The 25,167-nt window shown below is 43.4% G+C and overlaps 1 protein-coding gene across 5 annotated transcripts; it reads left to right on the forward strand.

Annotated features, from left to right (window-relative positions):
* The first annotated feature begins 2,471 nt into the window (after positions 1-2,471).
* On the forward strand, positions 2,472-24,657 carry LOC130207104 (serum response factor-like). Of its 5 annotated transcripts, none has more exons than XM_056435551.1 (8): positions 2,472-3,558; positions 6,976-7,242; positions 17,892-18,132; positions 20,384-20,548; positions 20,866-20,970; positions 21,729-21,926; positions 22,057-22,158; positions 22,730-24,657. In XM_056435551.1, the coding sequence occupies exons 1-8, from the start codon at positions 2,932-2,934 to the stop codon at positions 22,762-22,764; spliced, it is 1,740 nt and encodes a 579-aa protein (XP_056291526.1). In that variant the 5' UTR covers positions 2,472-2,931; the 3' UTR covers positions 22,765-24,657. The 5 variants fall into 5 exon arrangements, with proteins under 5 accessions (XP_056291526.1, XP_056291523.1, XP_056291524.1 ...); XM_056435548.1 differs by having other exon boundaries at positions 22,057-22,133; XM_056435549.1 differs by having other exon boundaries at positions 20,387-20,548; positions 22,057-22,133.
* Positions 24,658-25,167: the final 510 nt, after the last annotated feature.

Here is a 25,167-nt window from a genome sequence, read left to right on the forward strand (position 1 = left end):
TCCAGCTCAGAGGGTCATGCTGAGACACTGCAGTGGGAGAAGAAGCCGACCAACTCTGAATGAATCATGAGGGGGACAGAACAGCACTTTACTTACCGTGTAAAGAGGGCCACCTCGACGGACACAAGATCACCAGCATCCCAGCTCGCTGAGAAAAGCATGATGACACTGGAAAGTAGATAATTGCATAATGTTCATATATAATTACAAAGATTCACATGATTTGGACAAACTCAAAGACTCTTCCATAGATCCCACAGACCATGTGGTGTCTACACCTCCAAAATAACTATAATGAAACTTAATAAATTAAGTCATCAGACCTTTGAGTTGCATTAATTGTAGGTTGAACGAGGTGCACATATTCAAACCAATCTTTGAGTATGAAATAAAAAGTGGTTAATTGTCCTGATAAGTTGGGCCCATGTATATTTTATGTTTATTTTATTGTTAATTCTTCCATTTAATAAAGATTAAGCTTGTATTAGTGTGTTAAAAGAAAACACTAAATGCACTATTTATGTGAAACTATGATCTGCCATCTGCCACAATTCTAGAATTAATAGTCAGACTGACTAATGTAAGACTTTTTCAACAAAAAAAAAGAGAGATATTGAAAATAGTTTTAGCCTATGAAATGCCTCAAGATCAAAGACACTTATGCACCACTATGTTTCTGTAGAAGAGTAATAATTCAGTCAATCAGACATTAATCTATCATCAGTCACAATGTCACCTCGAGAAGAGTGGACGAAACTTTTTTTAAACCTATTTTTCTTTGTTTGATTTTTAGTCTTTGGTATTGACACATATTCTCCTTTTTTTTTTTGGGTACCATCACTTATTATTTATGTCTACCAACATCGCATGTTGTTATTTCAGTAATAGAAATGTTACAATGATTTATGTGTTGATGTTACAGTAAAAATGTATACCTCATCTTATTCCATGATGATCTCACTTAACATCTTGCCCATTACATGAACAGACTTAATAAAGATTGTGTAAACAACTTGATGATTTATACACACTGATGGAAAGCTTTGCTATCTGCCTTTTGCTGTGCTAGGATTATAACACTGTTTATGGATATCTGGATGGACTTTAAGTTTTTTGGAGAAACAAGCTGACAAAATGCCCCCACAGCTTCCAGAAATCGTTGGGGCATTTTCAAAGACAGGTGTCAAAAGTGGCAGCGTGTCCTTTTTACATGACCTTTACTCTGGCACAACCACTGACAATATCAAAATCCCTGAACCTGAACTAACTATTATACCAATATTTTTAACTCTGATTTTTAAGAAGACAAGTAGCTCCACTCCCCGGTTCACTGCTGAGCTTTCCAGCCTACTTAATTTAGTTGTGGAGATAAAGCATGGCTCTGGATGGGGAGCATCAAAGTTACTGGCTGGCCTTTAGTTTAGACAATTGAAGAGCATGCGCTTGAGCGGCTTGAGCGGCTTAAGCGGCTGCTGTTTCCGCGTGGTCCTAGTGCGTGCAGTGTGTTTTTGGACTGCAAAAAAGAATGGAGTCTAATACTGGCCTCTGATAAAAGTGTCTAAGTGTGTGTAGGTGTGTGTTTGTTTCCCATTTTCCATTTATTATCTTACAAACTGAGTCTTCATGAGGCCCAGCTTCAATACTTGTGATATGTTCTCATGGTAATGATGGCCCAGACTTATATATTTCAGTAATAACCCCATAGCATCTGGCCAACAAATCTTGGTTATGAATAGATTTGAACATACAATGACATTTAATTGAACCTGCCTTGTGTGTGGACTTCACAGCATCATTTCAAACAATGTCAGATAAGTATTCCAAGAGTTTTTGACAGTTCTTTTCATTACAAAACACATTTAGATGAAAAGCACCTGTGAAAAATAATTACAAGTTGAAGTCAAATGTCTGCTGTGACAAAGGCTTATTGTGAAAACTATACAGGGTTGAGTGACACTGCCACGCGAATCGAACTTGGCTAATGCAGTCTTTATTTTGTATTTTCTAAAGGCAATTACAACTACTCTACCTTTAGTAGAATGCATCTAAACTCTCACATTCGTCAACATTAATATGGTACCGTACAATCTAATCTAAAGTCAAATAACTATTCCTCTGACAATTATGTTGACTCTTACGGTCGAAAAACTTAATTAAAGAGACATTTGTGCGCGATAGCCTTTAATAAACATTGTTTGTTGTATGACAACATGATCTGTGGGTAATAAAAAGTTGGATGTTTTGTTATTTTGGTGCCTCTGCCTGTCCACGGTGACGTTGTCGGTAGCGCAACCATTTTGGTATTTATTCCAATGAGTGTTTGTATTGACCAATGGCAGCGCTCCTCAGATAATCCTCAGCCAATCGATAGGCGACGCTGTGACTCACCAAATAAGGAGAGACAGGACCAAATAAGGAAACATTGTATCTCTTTATAAGGAGGGAAGTAGTTCCTGGGTTGTAATATTACTCCGCTGTCTTAAACGGTGTTAACAATATAGACGTTTGTATGCGCCCCTTAACCACGAAGACATAAATATTGCGTTTGGGGGGAGTAAAGATTAGCACTTGGACTCCAACAGACCGACTATAGCGATATTTTTAGCTCACAGAGCGGACTACGTAACATGGCGGATCGACATCGAGGGCGCTCTTCGCGGTTTCCTTTTTGAGAAAGTGCTCGGAGTTTTGATAATAGAGGAGGAGGGTGAACCAAACCGAGCCGGGTTGAAGGGTCTTGGGGGGGGGGGGGGTCGCATCACTTTCAAAAGTTTTTCAAGGTGATTTCCTGGAGGCTCCGAACGGATCTGGTTTGTTTACGTTTTGTGGCCCGGGCGCGTTAGCCTGTGCGTAATATTAGCCATTTACGAGACAACGCGCTCCGGCTCTTTAAGCTGGTGTTTAGGGAATCGGTTAAGCAGCCGAAATATAATGTTGCCGAGCCGGGTCGGTTCGGCACCATCTGGAAACGGGTCAGCTTCAGACAGGGGTAACACGGGACACGTTTCGGGGATTGTCGCTGGCGGGATCCGTCCCGTTTCAATCAGAGCAGGGCAAGCTTTACCGGGGGTCAGCGAGAGTGACGGGCGACAGGGGGAGCGAGACGCCGTTGGGATGCTGGGGGCTAATGGTCCAGGGGACTCGAGGGGCGTGAGGCCGGGGAACGGGACTGGCGTGACCCCTCTGCAGACCGCCGTCCAGGGCAACATGGGAATGGGGCTGCCTCACGGGGCCAGGTTTGACCCGGACAGGGAGAGCGCGCCTCTGTGCAGCGGCTCGGATAATGACTCGGACTCCGGAGAGGACGACGACCCAGTGGGTTCACTCGGGGACAGCAGGAGAGGGGTGAAACGCGAGCGAGGGGAGATGGAGGCTGCGGTGACGGGGCAGGAGGTGGGGTTACCTCCCGGAGGTTACGGCATGGTGCCCGGAGGGGTCGCGGGGGCAAAGCCGGGGAAGAAAACACGTGGGCGCGTAAAGATAAAGATGGAATTTATCGACAACAAGTTGAGACGTTACACAACTTTCAGCAAGAGGAAGACTGGTATTATGAAAAAGGTGAGTCGAGATTTCCTCTTGGATCTCATTCAACGACTGTAACATGTGTCACTTCAGTCTTGTTTGATCTTGACATAGGCCTGTAATATATGTATGTATTAGGTTACTCTTTAATAAGATGCAGAATCAAAACATCAGTGGAAAAGTAGAGCCACTACACCGGTCTCTTTTTAATCTAATAGTTGACTTGACTTTGTCCTGTTTATCTGATCCCAATTCCTTTCTTTATGAAAGACAAAAACAAGTGTGGCACAAACTGGCAAGCTAGAGGTGTATGAGTCAGAACAGTCATGACAGGCAATTGGCTTTAAATAGACTTGTGCAAATGACAATTCTATTTAGGACTGCTCACCCCAACTATCTCTCACACACACACACACACACACACACACACACACACACGCGCGTATAGCCTGACACACATATTTTCAGATAAACTGACTATCACACACACACACACACACAAATATGGGCCTCGAACTGTTGGAAGTAGTTCCCATCAGTAGCCCTCAGTGCACACAAGCTGTTCCCTACATTATTGTGAAGCAGGGCTTTGTGAAGCAGGGCTTTGCTTGCAGGCGGCAGCTATGCGGTGGTGAGCAGCAGGCCTGTAGTTGCCAACAGCTGACTAAACCCCAGGGAAACCAGATCAGAGGACAGTCAAAGAGCACTCAAACAGAAGAGCGGAGCCGGGGGACTGTCTGTGCTTGCAATATTGCACTGTACGATGTGACACTGGCGTCCAGCCTCATCCGTTGGTGACTTGTTTCGGTTTTGTGAGAAGCGGTTGGCATTAAAGATGAGGGAACTCTCCGTGGTGGTCATACTTGCCTCCACTGAGTTTGTTACCAAAAGCCGTTTTAAACTGGAAATCCACAACTTAAGCACTATTGGTGCCATGCAAAGTAATAATAATAATAACAACCAAAAAATAAACAAACCCAGAAGTAATAATAATACAAACAAAACAAGTATTTGGCTATTTGGCATCAAAGAATCTATAGCTTTATCATTTGGAGACAAGCTTAGCTGTTAACCAGAAGCACAGCAGTCGTGTTGCTGCTGACATTTGTCGTCATTAACTTAAATAAACACTATTTCACTGTGGTCAAAGAGTCTTCATTTGCTACTTTGACGTGTGCGTATCCTGCTTCATTTCTTTTTTTATAATGTACCCGAGACTGTTGTCGTGGAAACTGAGGCATCGCTATGTAGGCTTTTGGCAACATATACACTATATGACACTGCAAATTGAGATTTCTTTAGAAACGTTGCCGACACTGTCAGCCATTGCAGAAATTGAGAGGTGGGTGGAGTGGGAATAGTAGAGCGTTCTCAAACTGGTTTCTAGAATGAGCCTATCATTTAATTTTGAGTGATGTGGTGAGTGACGCATTTAGTTAGTTCTCTGATTCTTTAGGTTTGGTGCATGTAAATAACTGCACAATCTGAATGGTAGAGGTACAGTTAATACTTGTGGTTGCTTTGTTGGGGTTGATTCGTACAGTAAAATGCATGATTTAATGTTGCCCCATCCCCCTATTTAAACTACCCTATTGGCTGTTTTATTGACAGACCTTCTAATTGTCAAACCAGGAAAAGCACAGATGTAACTAATAACAAATGGTCGCTCCATTCCATTTAAGTGCCTCAATACACTGCACAAGTGAGCCTAAATGGAATGGAGCTATTACATTCTCTTTATTTACAAGCAATTGAAAACACTACCGTGGACTCCAGAAAATAAAGTCGTACTATATACTTAATGATAACCTGAATAAAAAAATGGATACATCTATAATGTAAGTTATCATGCAACCCTGAATAGGAAAATAGGTTACAGATAATGGATGGAGGAGTGAATCGAATAATTGTTTCAGCGCTACCCACGCTCAACGGTACAACAGAGGTTGTTGAGGTAGTTCCAGGGATTTTAACTCACACCTGTATAGTCACAAGACGACTAGTGTTCTAACAACCAAGATGACACCTGAGAAACATGCTGTTTTGAATTGTACATCTACATTACATGTTTACGGCAATCCATGACTTTATCTCATGCTCCTTTTTTTCATTTAATGTGTATGCTTGACTGGGACATTCTGTGCAGCCATGAATATTTATGTTAAAATCATCAGAGACAGAACTTATTACAGCATTGTGTGGGTCCTAGTTTGTGACACAACCTTGTACATTTAAGGTGACAAATTAGTCCTTATCTGCCTTGGATGTTGGTCAAGCATCAGACTCCTCTGTCTCTGCTGCTGCTGAGCCAATCAAGGAAGATGGTAATAGAAGAGGATGACCGGGGAGTGAATGACCTCCTTCTGTAATAGGGATTCCAGGGCGATTGTGGCTCAGTGGTGAGCAGGGTCGTCCTTCAATCAGAGGATTGGCTGTTCGGTCCTCGGCTCTGCTAGCCCATGTCGACGTGTCCTTGGGCAAGACATTTAACCCCAAAATCCTGTAGCTGTGTCTACGGTGTGTGAATGTTATTTACTGCTGAAGCTCCTCCCATCAGTGTATGAATGGGTAAAAGTACAGGTCCATTTACCACCGTTCCTCAATGCACACACAAGCGCATCAAAACTGTCCATATAATGAAGGGGAAGCGAGCGCGTTGTAGTGTTTAGCCACTAGAGCAGTAGCTGCTCATTGTTGGCCTTTCGTTGCTCTGTCATCATCTTAACACACCCACAGTTGGCTTTAGGATAGTGAACCGGTATGAATGCATTGTTTTATAACGGCTCAATAAAAGCCTTTTTAATTTGAATTTCTCCTCCTGTGTGCCGGCTTACAATGACAGATCTAGCAGCCTGTATCGTGTTCACCAAGGTGATGGTAATGGCGCTGTGCCTTCACAGCACAATAAGCATCCTTCACATAACTTGTGACAAATTTAGATAAAACTGCTTTCTCAGGACTTCAATCAGTGCGGCATCTGCGTTTGTGTGTGAAGTTTAATCTTATTGTGTTTTGCCTTTACACGTGTGGGTGTGTGTGTACGCTGTATAATGAATGACAAGGGAGCAGACTGTGATGGCCTCATGTTTCACAGTTGTTGAGTGATTCCTTGTGTCCTCCCTCAAGACTGTGTTGCTTGCAACTTTCCATGCTCATGCAAGAAGCCAGTCCCCAGTTGCAATCGCTCTCTCAGCTATATCACACTCTCTATTCTGGGGGCCGTATCTTATTTATTACTACAGGGGGATTTTCAGCTTCTAGTTGTTTTCTTGTCTCTGTTATATTTTCCCAAAGGTTCACCTTTTTGGAGTGTTTCACTGTCCAGTGGAAATTACTTTAGCTGTAAATAAAGGCAATCCAAGCTCCAATTTGGTGACGCTTATCTTTTTGATTTTTGAATTGTAGTCCAACTCTTCCAACTATTTTTCAATTTCCCTATTGTCTCTTTCCCAGGCCTATGAACTCTCCACCCTGACGGGAACCCAGGTTCTACTGCTTGTGGCCAGTGAAACGGGTCACGTCTACACGTTTGCCACCCGGAAACTCCAACCCATGATCACAAGTGAAACGGGCAAAGCGCTGATCCAAACATGCCTCAACTCGCCGGACTCGCCGCCGCGCTCTGACCCCTCCACGGACCAGCGCATGAGTGCCACGGGCTTTGAGGAGACGGACCTCACCTATCAGGTGTCTGAGTCGGAGAGCATGGGCGACACAAAGGTTAGAATCAAAAAAGTGGAAAGGAGACAATAATTTAAAATAACTTAGCGAGGCGGCGGCTGTGAATTCCTATTAAATGCACTCATCAGTGTCCCTGCTTTTCAGAAACATTTGTGCTTAAGTTGAGTGGAGACATGAAATGCATAGCAAATTTAAAAAAACAATTATAAAGCACCATAGAGATTCACTAATGGATATAGTAGGAAATCTCCCCAGAAAAGACAAGAAACGCGAGCAGAGCAAATAAATGGAACCTGCAAGCAGCGGTGGAAAAATTATCTTTGTAAACCATGTTTAGTTGTGGCCTGTTATATTGAGGCCTCTGTTTTGGACATGCGGTTTTGTCCCAATTAATTTGTTTATTATACCAAAAAGTCTTCGTAGTCCTTTTCAAAGGGCTCTACAGTGAGGGGAGAGACAAATAATATGTAGAGTATTACCCACTCATTAAAGGGAGCCGTCTACACTTTATCTTTCTGACCTCCTCGAAGTAAGCCTCGAACACTCCAAGATAAATCACAGCAGGTCTGGGTTATGTTAGGATGAGAAACACGCAACACTGCTGCATGGTGTTTATCTTTTATTTAGTGACGAAGCTGTCTCTTGTTCAGGGACGTAACACTGCCGATTGTTAACAGAACTTGCATTTCTGAAAATAATTGAACGTTGTTTTCAAACTCTCTAACCTTCTCCAAATTGTTGTGACGGGAATAAGTTGAACTAGGATGAGGAGTATAACAAAATTTTAAAAAGGTTTCTACTCCTCACGAGCATTGTTAGTTGGCTGTGTGACCTCCTTTCATCCTCAATGACGGCGTGTGTTGGGTCCCCATATTTTCTACTACATTACTACAAGGGTTCTTAAACCTCAGATCTTTGAGATCTTGAAACGGAGCGATAAATTAATAAGCGGACATGCTTCACTGTCCACGCCTCCGTGCGCTCAGGTGCTGCAAGCCAGCCGAGACTCCCTCCGCTCGCTGTTTATATGGCTTCAGCACCCATCTCAGCATAGTACCTTGTTTTCACAAGGCACTATCTAACACGTACTATACACCGTCAAGGATGGGAGATCAACCGTTGCATGTTAAGGCACTCTCATGCCTCTGCTCATTGATAAAAATTAGATTATGCCTCTGTTGCCATATATGGTATGGTTTCCCTGCCTGCTCTCTTGGCTGAGGCCCCTCACATTCCTTATAAGCTGCAGCTGTCTTTGGAGTTCTGTGATTCCCCCCACCCCTCAACCCTTCCACCCACTCATTTAGTGATATGGAGGGGAGGTAAGGATGTAGATATGAGCGGCTAGACTGGAAAAATTTGAGCGATATTTTACGCCCCGATTCATGTGGCGTTTATTTAGCTCAGTGACGCTGTGACCTTTGCCCCCCTGGAATTATGTGCGTGGGAGAACAGCGTGGGCCCTGTAAACCCTTCTCACCGCGAGACACCCTAGAAATTGTCATTGTGTAATCCATGTCAGGAGCAGGTTCGAAGACGGCAGGTGAATACGCCGGCCTCAGTCCGATGTGTGGTCACTGCATGCACCTCTACAGCCAGGAGCGGCGCTAGCACATTTGGCGCTCTAGGCGAGCTTCACCCGTGGCGCCAGCGGGGGGGGGGGGGGGGGTGCGAGTGAGAGGTGAGAGTGTGCTCACCTGTGTGCGCGCATCACGGCTGAACGATGCGCGCGCCACGGAGCGGAGCAGCGCGTGCGCTCTGATCGCTCTTTTAATGGAGTATAGATAATAATAAAAAACTGCCGAGCTGTTTTTTTGCGCCCCCCTCTGAATGGCGCCCTAGGCGGCCGCCTATACCGCCTGTAGGAAAAACCGCCCCTGTCTACAGCGTCTGGATATTATTCATGCATACAGTTCAAGCAATTTTGGAGAAGCAAAAGAGAAAGGGTTGGATATGTGCTGGGTTTTTTGTTCATATTATCAAAGGTAACTGGCCCAAGCCCTTTTGATTTATGTTTTTCAAGAAAATACGTTGTCCCCTGATGCTTCTTATAAACCCTTGCAATGTCAGTCCTGCTTCTTATCGCCCGACAATGTCTTGATTTCGTAGTTGATAGCTTTGATTGTTTGTCAAATCTTGAGACTAAAAAAAGCTGCACGTTATATTATCAGGCTGACTAGATTACTAATTTAAATTGTGTTAATGCTTTTTGTTCATGCTTTACTAATCCCAAGAAAGTTATGAGCGCATCTCTGAAAAACACAAGATTTAAAGCTTGGGTTAGTATTCTTGAGAAACTAGCGCAAGTGCGTTTTAAAAGTAGCTAGCCCCCCCCCCACCACCACCACCACCACCAACACCCCCCTGATGCATCTAGCTGCTGTGAATTGGTTCTTGGGCCAATGTCACCAGGCCTAAATCAGGTACTAACAACTGAGCTGGTGAAATGTCATCTCGCTGTGAGAGATGTCACAACGAAGAGCACTGGGGCTTCTTTCTAGAACCATTGTTTGTCATTGACCGAATCCATGCATTATTCCATTTAGAGCGTCTTCAGTCGAGCTGATTGCAGTGATTAGAATACTAAGACATTGCGTTGAAGTTTCGTGACCGGAAAACCCTGTCTTTTCTATTGTTATTGCTCTCGCAGCACACATTAAGCACACATTAAGCACTCAACAACAAGAACAGCTGAAGACAACACGTTTGAGACTTGTTCTCTGAGGGCTGTGGATATGCATTCTGGGGAATGTAATGTCTGACATAGAGGTGAATGAGGAAGGCCAAAGGAAAAAGGGGTTACAACAACATATGAGGGTACATTTTAAATTATTGTGGCGTACCCCCCCAGCAGAGCTTTGGACAGTTCTGGCATCTGTGGCTCCTTGATATTCCATGTGTCTACAGTAGAGATGTTTTTTTATGCTTTTGTGGTTATTTTGGGAAGGGAATGGCAAATCCCACAACTCATGTTTGCTTAGAGGATCTAGCAAAATACATCATTTTCAGTATCTCACACTCTCCTCTGGCTTTCCCCTCCCCCCACTATCTCTCCTTTCCTCCCTTACTCCATCTCGTTTTGTTCCCTTGCTGCTCTGACTTTCTGTGCTATTGCTGTTGTAATCTTGGTGAAGCCTGTTCGTTTCTCTCCTGCTCCTTGGCACAACTCATGTCGTCTTCGTCGCTACAGCATTGTAAGTCTATGCGAAATATCTGACAGCCTCTTTATTTAACATTATTGCAGGCATATAAATGTTTGTGTGTGTATGACTGAAGTTTAATTCGTCCCCTGAGAGAACTGAAAGTGATTTGATAATTAATTTGGTCTTAAATGGAGAACTGGACTTGAAAAAGCATTTCACATTTTGTTTTAATCTGCCTCCGTCATAAAGGCAGAGCAGAGAAGTAGGTGACGAGAGCAAACCCCTGAGATAATGGAAAGTTAATTTACTTGTGAGATATGTGCTCTTATCACAATGGTGTTCCTAAACAGACTGTACGTAGAGCGAGGCCATGTTGTCGGAGGGATTCTGACGTGTCTGAAGCGGGAGCAGCATGTTGGCTGTGTGTGTCAGAGGGTAGGAAAGCATCCCGCCCCCATCCCCATCCCCCCGCCCCCTGCCCCCCCTCCTCTTTTTTTTTACAGCAAGCAACTGGACAGGTCAGCCGCCATTGGCTGCACCTCCTCCACTTGGGCTGCCTTGCCTTTTTTAGCAGTCCCAAATGGAGCTGTGAATTCCATGTTGCTGGCAGGGTGACAGACAGGGAGATGGGAGCCAGCAAATGGGAGATTAGACGAGGGTCAGCCACCAGTAAACTGCACAATGGGCTTTCCAACCAACACTGGACGAGCCTGTCAGTTGTCGCCTTCCATTTGGAAGGATTAATCTCTCGTGAAGAGGGAATCATTAGTGTCCTCCTCTTTTGAATTACTCTCATTTCCTGTTACTTTAAAATGGGGTCCATCGTAGGATGTCTGTGAATGTGTGCAGGGCAATGGAGGCTTTTAGTATTTTACCATGTATAGAACACTTACTAACGGCCATCATTTGGAGAGCACGTATTGAAAGGACTTTTACAGCGGTATAAGAAAACATCTCACTTTCGTGTTTTTGTTGCACCACTACCAAACTAAAGAACCCCCGAATTATTGATCACTGGTGTCTCTATATAATGCATTCTATCTCTGGATCCTTTTAATATGAGGGGTAGGATGCATGATATTTGAGATCTCTCCATTGCTGGAGTAAAATAACGTCCCTCTCTTGTTTAGCATGTCATGGAGGGTTCACTCAGTGGCTGTGCAATGAGTCCAGAGGATTCATTGCTTATTCCAGAACACTCGACCCTCCAGTTGCACAACGATAAATTGTGGCCTCATTTGTCATGTTCTGGTACCTCATTATACAGTGGCGTGTGTCCTTAGGACGGGCCAGGTTTTTGTTTTTTCCAAGTCGAGGAGAGCAGTAGCAGTAGTGGTATGGTTGATTTAAAAACAAATTGAGAATCTGTGACGAGTACAAATATACATGATGGAAGGCCACAACTAACTATTGCATTCACTATCAATTAATGTGCCTTCCCAGAACCCACTGTAACATCCGAAAGGTTCTTGTGTTGTCTGACCAAAGAGTCCAAATTATATAGTTTCAAAGGACCTAAGACTCTCAACATTAAGAAGCTTGAGGAAATGTTTGGCACTGTTTGCTTTACACATGACTTTCATGATCAAAATGGCTGCAAATTAAGAACTACAGATCAATCACCAATGTTTCATCATTAATGGTTGGCAGGGGCGATTTTTCCTACAGGCGGTATAGGCGGCCGCCTAGGGCACCATTCAGAGGGGGCGGGAAAAAAATTTTTTTTGCGCCCCATCTATATCTCCAACCAATATTTTGACGGCAATGCCAGCCATCAACAGAACAGAAAACAAAAAAAACATTAAAGCTGCAAGCAGCGTCGAACGGGTCCTCGCTCATCTGCGCCGGTCGGGGGCGCCGGCGAGACGCCGGCCCGCTCGGCCGAGGACGCAGGCACGCCAGTCGGACTTGACTCAGGCCGTGACTTGTAACGAGCACGACAAGTTTGGGGCAGATTCGACAAAGTCCAGTTGAGACACTAGGTGGCGCTTTAACTACGTGAACATATTCATGCATCATGTATTCCTACGTGAAGTGTAGACCACGTCATGTAAATTCAATGTAAAAAAAAAAAGTGATGAAAAAAAGCTGTCTTGTCTTGGAATCGATCACACATCTCCAGGTGTCCAGTCAAACACTCATCATGCTGAGCTATAGATCTAGCTGGATTACAGGCAGCCGTAGGCGGTCACATTATTTTGGGCACGACGAGGGAGTGACTGTGCACCGTTGATCAGGGGGGCGTAGCCGGAGCGTAGTTAAGCACAGACGTGACATTTTCTCAGGGATTTTGTTCTTTATTTAATGTTTGTTCATTGTTGCGATCGTTGTTCTGTTTATTTGAAAGAAATTCAGTCTTGCAGGGCAAAATAGCGTTTGAAAGTTGAAATTCCGTTTTCGTGCAAAATCGTTTTTAATTTGGGGGGGGCCACGAGTGAAGCTCGCCTAGGGCGCCAAATGTGCTCGGGCCGCCCCTGATGGTTGGTACATACTATTCAGACTTCCAGAACCTTTGCATACGACAGTGAAGGGGTTAATTTGTCGTGATGGAGATGATGTGATATATCGGAGCAGGAGATGACAGTTCTGAGGCTTTGGCTACACTTCTTCTCTTAAGGAATGCATTACACCACTATAGCCTATGTTTACTATGTGAATGAAAAGCCAGCGCTGTTTATAGACGGGCAAGTTGAACACAAGGCACGTGGAGATGGTCACACAAAGCAGTGGGTCAGTGGAAGCTCGCTATGTGGATCGCACATGTAGTGGCAGTTTGACGAGACCTTCAGATTACCATATTGAGAGCAAAACTTGTTAATATTGCATCTGAGTAGAAACATGACAAAAAAGCAAGATCTAGGGATAAAAAAAACATGCAAGCACTCACAATAACCTGACCATGTTGAATTTCCATTATTGGAATAATCGTAAATATTATGAATGATTTGGAAAAAGTGGTCACGCTCGTTAGTGGTCAATAACTGAAAAAGATCCAAGGATTATTATGTATTATGTAAGAAAGAACAGACTCACACCATGATTTTATTTATTTATCTATCCTTTTTTTATGCAGGGGGACCTTATGATTTTATTATTACCCCATGTAAGATTTACTAAGGATTATTAAAATCCCCCTTTCAAAAATAGCTCTACAAGTGATGCAATGAATGTAATTCTTTCTTAATGGAATGTAAGGGAAATCCAGTGTGTCAAAGTGCCACTTTAAGAGTTTTAAGCACATTTTGATAATTCTAATAAGCAAGAAACACACTTTTTATCCCTGTGGGGAAATTCTTCTCTGCATTGAACCCATCCTTAGTTATTCAGGAGCAGTGGGCTGCAGTGAACGCCCGGGGAGCAACTGGGGGTTCGGTGACCCGCTCAAGGATGCTTCGACATGCAACTATGGGGAGAGCGGGGATCGAGCCGGGTACCTTGTGGTTACGGGATGACCACTCTACCACATGAGCTACAGCAGACCTAATTTAGTGATTTGCAACTATGTTGTTTTTCGTATCGTCCCATGTCGAACAAAAGCAACCGTTTATGTCTCTATTGAATAGTGTGAGGACGTAAAGTTTCAACACTACGAGCCATATTTTAATATTTCACGATGGTACAAAGTGAAGCAGCACAAGACACTTGGGTTCAAATGGAATCCACGAAGTCAGACGGCTGCTGTCTTTTCACTCGCGTGGCCTCCTGCTGCCTCAGCTGGCCTAGAAAGAGTTAATTCCCCCTCAGAGGGGCTCAGGTTTCCCACCAGCTGTCTGTACCCTCAGCTGTTTGTACTCTTGCCAAAATCCTGTCCCCAATACCTGATTTTGCTTCATGGGGTCAGATCAGTCTCAATAATTGCAAACGCACACAGAGAGACTTCCAAATAAAAACAAGAAGATTTACAATGCGCACAGAACAATTCACAAATATATTTCATTTACAAATGCACACAGAACAATTTACCAATACATTCGAATGCACATGTAAATAAATTAAGATTTTATATAAATGTAAAAGAAAAATCACAATTATATTTATGCATTTCTATGTGGATTTGTCATTTTTTGGGGGATTTATATCTATTTTTTGTGGATCTCTACACACTTGCGAATGGATTTATGAGACTCCCCTGGCGTGGCTCAATCTGTAAATGCGTTTTTTTCAACGTGGACCGATCGTAGCCAATCAGATGTCGTCCCGCCTTAGAGGGGTGGGGCTTATCTCCGTGGCTTGACTGCTGATTCTCTCTTTGCGTTGGAAGCAGCAGTCTTTCATACCGAGTTGGTGAAAGTCACCGAGCTGTGAGAGCATACGGGTGATGTTATGAACCCAAACACGAGGGCGTTAGAAGTCCTCAACAAGTCTAATGTAGAACTAGTGGTAATTTATTCAAGAGTCAAGCTACAGAGATAAGCCCGCCCCTCTAAGGCAAGACGACATCTGATTGGCTACAGATAGGTCCATGTTGAAAAAACGCATTTACAGATTGAGCCACACCAGGGGAGTCTCATAAATCTGTGCGCAAGTGTGTAGCGATCCACGAACAAATGCAGTGTGATGCACAAATAAATACATATAAATCCACAAACAAATAGACAAATCCACATAGAAATACATAAATATATTCGATTTTTCTTTTACATTTATAGAAATCGTAATTTATAATATATTTCTAATATATTTACGTGTGCATTGGAATGTATTTGTGAATTGTTCTGCGTGCATTTGTAAATTGAATACATTTGTGAATTGTTTTGTGCGCATTTGTGAATCTTTGGGTTTTCATTTGTGAGTCTCTGTGTGCATTTGCAATTATTGAGACTGATCTGACCCCATATTGCTTCATCTGCCGCACACACTGTGCTGCTGTGACTCGCTACGATGCAACTGTGACGAACACGGTTCACTTTCATGACTCTTCACTGATTGTTATTCAGCTTGGTTACCCGCCGGCCTCTTCCTCTATTATCTTTAACCCCTGCACCCATGTGGAGTCAGTTTGTCTTGAGTTCCAGTGAACATGATTGAAACAAATCTCATTTCAGTGAACAATTAAAAAATTCTCTTGGGAGAATGAAGACGTGGTGACGGCTGTGTCATGGTGTGACTGTCAGCAATTGCTCTGTGATGAACTGATAGTTGGTCAGTGAATGGATTACATATTGTTCTTGGGTGAATTTATTCCATTTTCTCTTTTGGTTGAAAGGACAGAACAACTGAGTCCTCCGCGTGGCCCTCCCTCTTTGACTTTCCAGCTGCTGTTTAACCCTTGTGATTTTGACCCGAATCAATATTACACCCTCCCCCCGCCTTAGGATTCATTTGACCCCATTCAATGTTTAATGTTGGTGTTCTTTCGGTAGTCAACAAACAAACATAAAGTGCCTCACACTTAAACTTGGAAAACAATATTAATTCTAATAATTTTCTGGAGGTTTTAATTGCTGGCGTCAAATTGAACCCAAAGGGTAAAATATGTTAGTAAATATAAAGGTAACAGGAGGGTGAAACATTGAATCGGGTCAAAATGACCCAAAGCCGGGGGGAGGGTGTAATATTGATTCGGGTCAAAATGACCCTAAGGCAACACAAGGGTTAACTAAAGAGGTAAAGGACCTTGGACTGTCAGCCCCTCGACAGGGCCTGGATCTGGATCTGAGCTGCAGACAAGCTTACTAACTGTAGCTTTGGGTTTTGTTAAACTAAAACCCCTCATCCACCATCCGCACATCATGAGGGCCAGAAAACTCTTGACACAATTGATTTCTTCATCAGAAGCTTGTTTTTACCCCATCAAACAAAATAAGAAACTAACAACTTCTGTTTCATCATTGTAGTGAGCCAAACTAGCAGATTATCGTTTGCTATTAAAAGCAGACTGAGATGTGGCTAAAGGCTGGCAGCTAATCCTTCCAGTATTTTGCTCCACGGACATATTTGCATCTTTTGTATGTGTTATCAGTGGAGTCCGTGCTGAATTTGCCACCCCCACCCATGTAATCAGTCACATATAAAAATCAATAGTGCGCTGCTCACAGAGGTGGCTTGACTCTGCATCTACGCTACCTTGCTGTTATTCATAATTAATGTGCCTTTTCAGAATTTCAAGCCTATCGGATGCAACACACACCTTGTTTGCTTGCTCATCTTGAGTCTGTTGTGGCACATGGCTGTGTTTACATATCGCTAATCCCTCGACTCATCCGTTACTCTGCCGTCGCATGCGTATGATGCAATAGCGTGTGCGTGTGCGCTCGTGTGCGTGCCAGAGGAATGGTACAACTCCGACATGCCTTCTAACATGTTCGCTTGTTCCCGATCATTAGTATCAAGTGTGTGTGTGTGTGTAGCTGGCATGGTGGGTTTCGATGTGCTATTGATTATAAACAGCAATGTCGGCCTTTTGTCCGTGTCTGACTAGATGACTACATAGTTCCTTCCATAACTATGAGCAATTGTAGTTGCATCATTTTATAGATGTGCGTTTGAGGTAAAAATCCATTGGTCTATGTGGCTTTGAAACACGTTTTGCAGACGGGTCTCTGTATGTCAGTGAGCTATCCTTGACTGTCTGTATGTCAGTGAGCTTTCCTTTTCTGTCTGTACGTCAGTGGGCTTTCCTTCACTGTCTGCAATGTAGCCAAAGTACTTCCGCATTTCATTTCTAGTATCTTTTTTTTCCAAAATATCCAAGACTGTCGGCAAAAGTTCCTACGCGTGATGCCATGTCTCCTACGCGTGATGCCATGTCTCCTGCACTTGATGCCATGTCTTCTACACTTGATGCCATGTCTCCTGCACTCATGCCATGTCTTCTGCGATTGATCATGCCATGTCTCCTGCACTTGTCTCCCCAGTGATCACTCGCTGTGAGCAACCATTTCCTCTTGCGTGTGTGAGCGCTGGGCAGCATGACAGGGAGCGGAGCAGTGCATGCCCTCTGATCACGTGCTATTTTAATGAAGTAAAAATATGCAAAATTGTATTGTTTTTAACGTACGGGTACCGCGATACATTTTTAGAATTGATACACCGTGCAACATTAATACCGCTACATCTGACCCCCATTTATTTTAGGTTTACGTGAGTGTCTAATCTGTCTGATTTCTACAGTTTACTATAGATGTTATGTGTGGTCAGTTAGCTGCACTATACATATTTGCACATTGTAATGCTTGCACAACAATTTACCTTATTCAAGAAGGGATGATGAATAATGTTTTTACCTTATCGAAAGGAGTTTGTATTGACCAGTCAGGGACGGCGCTATTGAGTTGGATTATGGGAATTGTAGGATCCAGTGAAGTATGACCTATACTAGGGACGAAAAATATGGATATCTCTCTCTCTGATTTTCACCATTCTTTAAAACAAAAGAAAAACGCCTCTTGCAAGTTCCTCAACTTCACGGAAATCGCTAGCGTTCCCGACACGTTGTCTTCCTCCTTGAGAGAATCCAGTACTGATTTTAGATTCATCAAACATCATCCCCCTTCCCCTCCACCCATGTCTTTCTAATCAAAGTGTCATTTTTTTCTCCCACAGGATACACTGAAGCCGACGTTCACGGTAGCCAGCCTACCGGGTGGTACCAGCAGCACCCAGTGCACCGTACCCACCACCTCCACTACCATGCAGGTGAGCAGCGGCCCTTCGTTTCCCATCACCAACTACCTGGCGCCCGTCTCGGCCAGCGGCAACATCTGCGCCAATGGTACCGTCCTCAAGACCGCCGGTGGCTCCGCGGGGGTCATGCAGCTGCCCAGTGGCTTCACGTTCATGCCCGGTACGTAGATATGGGGTTGCTTTTAGCTAAACATCCATAGCTTAGAAAATTCTTCCTTATTTTCCTCTCGGTTTGTTAATCTCAACTTCATTCTTCTGCAGGCCTTCTGTGTTTTGTTAATGTCACTCAGTGCGTTTACATGATGGTATAATTCGAATCTTGCTTTAGTCGGATTATGCTATCTTTCGGGGGATCTGCTATTATCCCAATATACATGGCAGTGAGTAATTCGAATCATTGGCCGAAAGCATGTCATATCCGATACGATAGGTGGCGCTGTTTTCATTACAACTCGTGGTGATACAGCCATTTCCGCTTGACCTCTTCACCACTACCAACAACAACAAACAACAACAACATCAACATTTCGAGAAAGATGGCGAACAGAGAGCAAGGCGAAGCTACATCCCTCTACTATTCTGTCTGCTCTTCGGTCCAGAAATGTGTGGTGGCTCTTGTGTTCTCCATAGCGTTGTTTGTTTGTTTTCTGCCGGCCAACTTATCGTCTCTTTCGACTTCCGGGTCACGACATGGGAGGGAGGAGGACGGCGGGATCTCAAGCATGCGCAAAGACGCAAAGTCCAGTTCCTAATCCAATTCACCGTTACATGCCGCGATAGTCAAATTATCAACCGGATCGGATCGAGTTATCCAGGGGTGTTAATCGGATCGTAGTCGGACCGCACATAGTCGAACAAAGGTGTTTACATGAAACGGATAATTCGATTTCAGTCCGACTAAGCCAGTTATTCGAATGCATGTAAACACGGTCAGTGTGTTGTCTGGCTTATTATCTCATTAGAATTTGAATGGCTGTGTGCTGTGACATCAGCTGTCTTGAAGTGATCGCGCCCTACTTGCTCTTCAAGCCATTTACATCACACAACGGCCCTTCGTAGCCAGTCATCAACACTCGGTCTCCTTGGGGTTTTACAAAGCCCTCAGGTTTTTTCTATTTCTTGGGAGTTTTTCCTGATCCGATGTGAGGTGTAATTTGTGATATTGGGCTATACAAAATGAACTGAATTGAATTGAAATTGAATTGGAAAGTATCCAGGAAAGCCACGTCTCTTGGCGACTCGCTCTGCCTTTGATTGTTACTTGGGGAACAGGAATAATTAGGTGAGAGGGACACAATAGACCTGGCAATGAGGGGATGACGAACATGGCCTATAATTAGCCATGAATATTCAACGAAGGTGGCTGAAATTTTATTTGTGGAGCGGAAGCTTTGTGATACAGCAAACTAGACATGGCACTTCATTAAGAGACCCTTCACAGACACACTCTTAAACACAAGGGACGTCTACAGCACCAACTCAATGAGGATGTTGGGGCAGCAGGCTCTGATCTGGGATCATTAGGTGAACCTAAATTCCCCCCCAGTAATTATTCACTCTTTCCTTTCATGGTGGGTGTGCTGGGGAAATACGGGGCATCAGAGTATGGAGATGCCAAGAGGTCATGATTTTATCGTGAAATTAAAATATTTTAGTTTCAACACTTGAATGCTGATGGTACAATTTCTACAGTATATGATGATGTTGTGAACAAGAGTATGTTGCAATTGTCAAGCCTAAAAAGGGCCCAGTGCTCGTCGGTGTTTGTATAGTTGTTGTATAGTTCCACTGGCAATAATGTCACTAACTAGTTGCTGCAGTGTGCTGGTTGTCTGCGCGCTGTCACAGCTGAAGAGACAAATAAAATCTAAATAACACACAGCGGCAATTATTGGACTTAATGTGTCTGACAGCTGAAGGACCGGTCAGTCCCTTTCCCCTCTCCTCGTTTTGTTTCTCCATCTTCCTCTTCCTGCAAAATTGTCTCTCAGCTACCCCCCCCCCCTTATTGCTCTCTCCCTCTCTCCTCCTCACCACCTGTCTGGCACATAGCAGCAGTGCCAGGTGGAACAACACAACCTCCCACACTAAAACCTCCTCAGCTGACAGCTTGAAAGGGACAGCCCCGCCTACTAAAGAAACTGTTTATGGAGCAACTGACTAAATGTAGTGGCGTAGTCATGTTCTGATTTGAAATGCCTGCCATGTGATCAAAGACGACATGCTGATAATAGACTATGAAACAAAACATTAAATGTCAATGTGCCAGCCAACCACTCAATACAGTCACTTGGCTGAGCGGCCATGTATGTCTTAAACATGTATATTACAATTAATTTAATAGCACTTTTTGAAGCTCGACTATCCTTTAGCATAGTCTCATTCCCCTCTGTGTGTGTGTGACCCTCCAGCAGGCACTACTCTCCCCCCTGGCACCCCCACCATTCCTCTGAGCCAGCTGCAGCAGCACTCCCTGGCCCTCCAGGGGCAGCATGGTCAGGCCCTGGCTGCTGCCCCACAGCCGATGCAGGGACAGCAAGCTGTCTTCCGCTTCCCTGCTGCTGTCTCCCTCACAGGTGACCCGCTCTGCCACAACTGCCTGCTTACACAACTCACAATCCCATCACAATAAAGCTGCGCTGCTGCTGCTAGTACTGCTAATGCCATCTCTTTTGCTAGTACTACTAAGCATGCACCGAATTATAGGATTACTAATTATACTTACAAGGCAACTTAACTTCCTCTGTCTCCTCTGACAGCAAATGCTTTCACGGCCAGAGTGACAATGTGGCACCCCCACTGCTGCAGTCCCCACACTACGACAACTACCACTATTCCAGGTGCAGGTGTTTTGTGACTTACTGTTAGCTGTATGCCCTCTGTGTGTCTTCAGGACCTGGGCTTTCCCAGCAGCTCCAGGCTATTCAGGTCCACCACAACACCCATTCTATCTCCGACAGTGGCCTCGACATCTGCCACACCTCCACAAACTCCACCGGTAGGTCAGATCTTCTCTCTGAAGAAAGACCCTGTTGTGTTGCTCCATTTCCAATGGAGAAACGTTGCACATTGGTGATCCAGACGATCGGAAATAGTTGACATGCAGTAACCGACATTCATTCTACGAACTATTCATACACTCTGTCATATTCATTGAATGTGTTTTAACTCTAATTCTGTCCTTCTACATACATTACATATGCACCTGTCTATCTTGGAGAGGGATCCTCCTCTGTTGCTCTCCTGAAGGGTTCTTCCCTTTTTTTCCCCCGTGAAGGGTTGTTTGGGAGTTTTTCCTGATCCGATGTGAGGCTCTGGGACAGGGATGTCTGTGTACAGATTGTAAAGCACTCCGAGACAAATTTGTAATTTGTGAAAATGGGCTATACAAATAAACTGAATTGAATTATTGCTGACACAGTACATTTCTGAAGTTTTACTGAATAATTTTTATCTCAGATTTGTGTACAGCATCTCAATGGGTGATTATGTCCCACTTTGTCTCTGACATTAGTATATTTCTTTCAACTATATCCTTTAAAAATGTGCTTTATTTTTCTAGCTGTTGCACTCTTTCTTTTAAATTCTGGTCTTGTTTGGACTGAGTTGTCCTCCAGAAAAGTTTTTGTGCCACCACACAGCACAAGTATGAGTGAGTAGTTGACTTTGGATGCATGTTCAGCGCCATCTGCTGGTGAACAGTGTTGCGTTTGCCTTCTCTACCCTCCTCCTCACTCCCCTACTCTCTCTCTCCAGCGACGGTCAGTCTCCCGGCGACCATCGTCACCTCGTCATTGCCGACGTCTGTTACGGGTCACATGATGTACCCCAGCCCGCACACGGTGATGTATGCCTCCACGCCAACGCTGACTGACGGGGGGCTGGCTGTGCTCAACGCCTTCTCCCAGGGCACCTCGGCCATGCAGGTGTCCCATGTACAGTCCCAAGACACAGGTGAGATTCGGGCTGAAAAAAAGATTTACTGACAGATGTGGATTAATATGCAATGTGTGCATCATTTCAAATAAACATAATGCTAGAGTTTACCAATGGAAAAAACATTGTTTCCCCCCCACCCCCATAGGTGCTGTCCCTCAGGTGTTCCTCACAGCACCTCCAGGCACGATGCAGATCCCCGTCTCTGCAGTGCAGCTACACCCAGTACGGCAAGATCTGCATTTTACAAGTGAAACTCTCATATTCCCTTTGCAACCAGCATGCCACATGACCGCACTGATGCATCCTAACAGAGCACTGGCACACCGAGGCCACAGGGTTGTCACCTGTTGCCCTCTGGGATGAATGTGAATGATCAGCTGGCAGCCTGTTTTTACCTGTGACTTTCTGCAAAATACACATGCACATGACTTAACAAAACACCGTAGTGCATGAGAATCAAAACTTTTTTTTAACTTTTCCAGTACTAAGTCCAGTCCTATGAAGAAAATCATTGGGGATTCCTTTGTTAGTTGGTTTAAAATATGTAGGTTTTTGGATGTTATGCAATTGGAAAAATCAAATGGAATTTAAGATGAATTTTTGTTGTAAGTCATCCATCCTAATGGTTCAAATTGCACTCAAGAGAATATTATTTCATAAGTCAATTTTGCACAGAAAAATACATCAGAATCTATTAGAATATTATGCCACTCTTTGATACATAGAATGTAGTGTAGCAGTATTTCCATCTGCTTGGTGTTGTGATGACTCGTGTTTGACCTTGTACCGCCTCCTGACGTAGCCATGTTGTGTTCCAGATGGTGATTGGTCCGCAGTCGAGCGGCAGCAGTAGTAACCTGACGGAGCTCCAGGTGGTCAATTTGGACACAGCACAGAACTCAAAGAGTGACTGACGGAGACGTTTCCTGCAGCAGACCCAGAGACACAAACGGACCGACTTGCATACATCTCTATTTATTGATGCCTTCCTACAGTTTCACATTATGCTTGGAAATGAGACTTTAAACTACACACAATCAAGGGCTGACCCTTATACAGTATGTTTTGGTATATGAATATATATATATATTCGCAAATGCATAGGAAATGTAATAACCTATTTTCTATGCTGTTATTTTTTTTGTGCGTGATTTATTTTTCTGTTGTGAAAAATGTGTAATTACATGTACACCAGACACACACACGCCCACACACACATGCCCACACAAAGGTGCCACAGCTTCACACCAGCCAAAGAGACATTTGTTTGTCTGAATGTTCCAGTGTGAGCAACTTGTGCACAAGCGTGTGTCGGTGTGTGCGCGCGCGCGTATCAGGGGTTTGTAAATGGGTGGGGAGACTCTTATTGACTTTTGGAAATGTACATTTTTTTTATTTTAAATAACTGGTTTAGTTTGTGTGATGACATGAAGTTAATTTTTTTTGTTTGTGTAGTGTTTTTGTATGTACATGAATTATTTGCCTGAAGAAAATGAATTTACATGTATTTGTAAATTAATTGAACAATACTGTCATGCTGTTGGGAGTTCTGCAAGATGGAAAAGGAACGCTGGATTTTTCTACATGTTTTGTTTGACATTTTCTAGTCCTGTCTCTCAAACAGGATCATGTAGCTGGGTCACAACATGTAAAACACAAGATATTTAAGGTTTATTGTTTTGCTGGGAAGACGACATGAACATCAGTTTTGCATTCAAGGTTTCATAATGAGACCTGATCTGGCAGTTTGTGTGCAAACCGTTAACTGACAATCTGATGGAAATTTAATTTCTCAACTTGATGTCCTGCTGTCTATTTTTGTGTGAACACACAAATGCAGCACAATTCTGATATTTTAAAAACATAACCGTTAACATCCTTAATGTGATTAATTTGTGTCCCCTATTTTTTTAATGCCACAATTGTTCAGTTTAAAAAAACAATCCATCGCCTCAACTTGACTGCAGAACTTTAATGTTATGATGCGAATAATGACTTGTCGGCATTGGACACATCTCTTGTTTAACAAGAAACTGAATCAAAATTCCACTTCAATACTGCTATTAAAGCATTGTATTGAGGAAGCGCACTTCAGTGCAGTGTTGATGCTTTATTATTACAACAGTGAGTATGAATATTTTTGTACAAATAAGGATCTCTTATTTAGGAAAAGTGCTTTCATAATGTTGATGTACTCTAACAACTTTTTAGACCCTGGCTCACTGCAATCTCAGTATGTACCTCAGCAATCATTAAGAATAGATTTCTGAGACTGAGGGCCTTCTTTCTGCACCATCGTGCCTCTTTTCCATGGCTGGTTTCTAAATCCCCACTCGGCATTGGTAATGTAGGTTTGACTTATTTCAAGACCAACGTACATGACTTTTACATACTCTGCTGTGGTTTGACTCATTTCTACAGAATTAGCTGAGCATGCTGGCTTGAAGCCAAAGAGGATTTGAGAGAACGTATCCATGCCGACTGCTGCTCAGTTATTCACTGGCTAGGTCATTTTCACACTGGCTCAATGTTCTCTTGTCTGTTCCTGTACACAGTCATGTCAACCGAAAGGGTTGATTGTCAGAAATGTTCAGGTTAAAGACCTGATATCTGATCTTTCAAAAATATTTTTTTAAAGGAGATTATTGAACAATTTGTGGTTTTCACTTTGTCATTGAGATAAATGGTTATATGTATTTGTTTTGTTGTACAGACCTTTTGTAATAAAAACCACAATGACACTGAACCAGTCATAATGACCATTCTGCTGAAGATTTTTTTAATTGGGATGGAGAATGTTAAGGAAACCATATTGTCCTGAATGAAACAATGTGTTTCATGAATGCAATTGAAATGAAGACAGCTGATTAGGAAAAATCTTCACTACTCAGAGGCATCTGGGGGAGAGAGTGCATGCACCTTACCTTAACATTGCACACAAATCAAACTGGCCGTAAGACAGAAATAGTATAAGGAGACTTGTCCCATTTCAAGAGGAAAAAAAAGCAGCGATTAAACAAACGCATCATGATACAGTGATTTGTCTAAGCTGTCAAGAAAAATCAATCATAAGATTCTTAACTATGCAGAGTCTTCACAAACCGAACAAAGTAGATGTAACCAAGATTCATAATAAGATTACGACAAACTAGTGAAGCAGAAACCCCCCGACACATCGATCCTTGGAGTCCTCAGATCCAGTGAAAGTAAGGCCTCACATCTCCCCATCAGTATTCAAACAACAAAGTGCTGACAG

Source organism: Pseudoliparis swirei, chromosome 17 (genome assembly GCF_029220125.1).
Source record: "Pseudoliparis swirei isolate HS2019 ecotype Mariana Trench chromosome 17, NWPU_hadal_v1, whole genome shotgun sequence".
Lineage (NCBI taxonomy): Eukaryota > Metazoa > Chordata > Actinopteri > Perciformes > Liparidae > Pseudoliparis > Pseudoliparis swirei.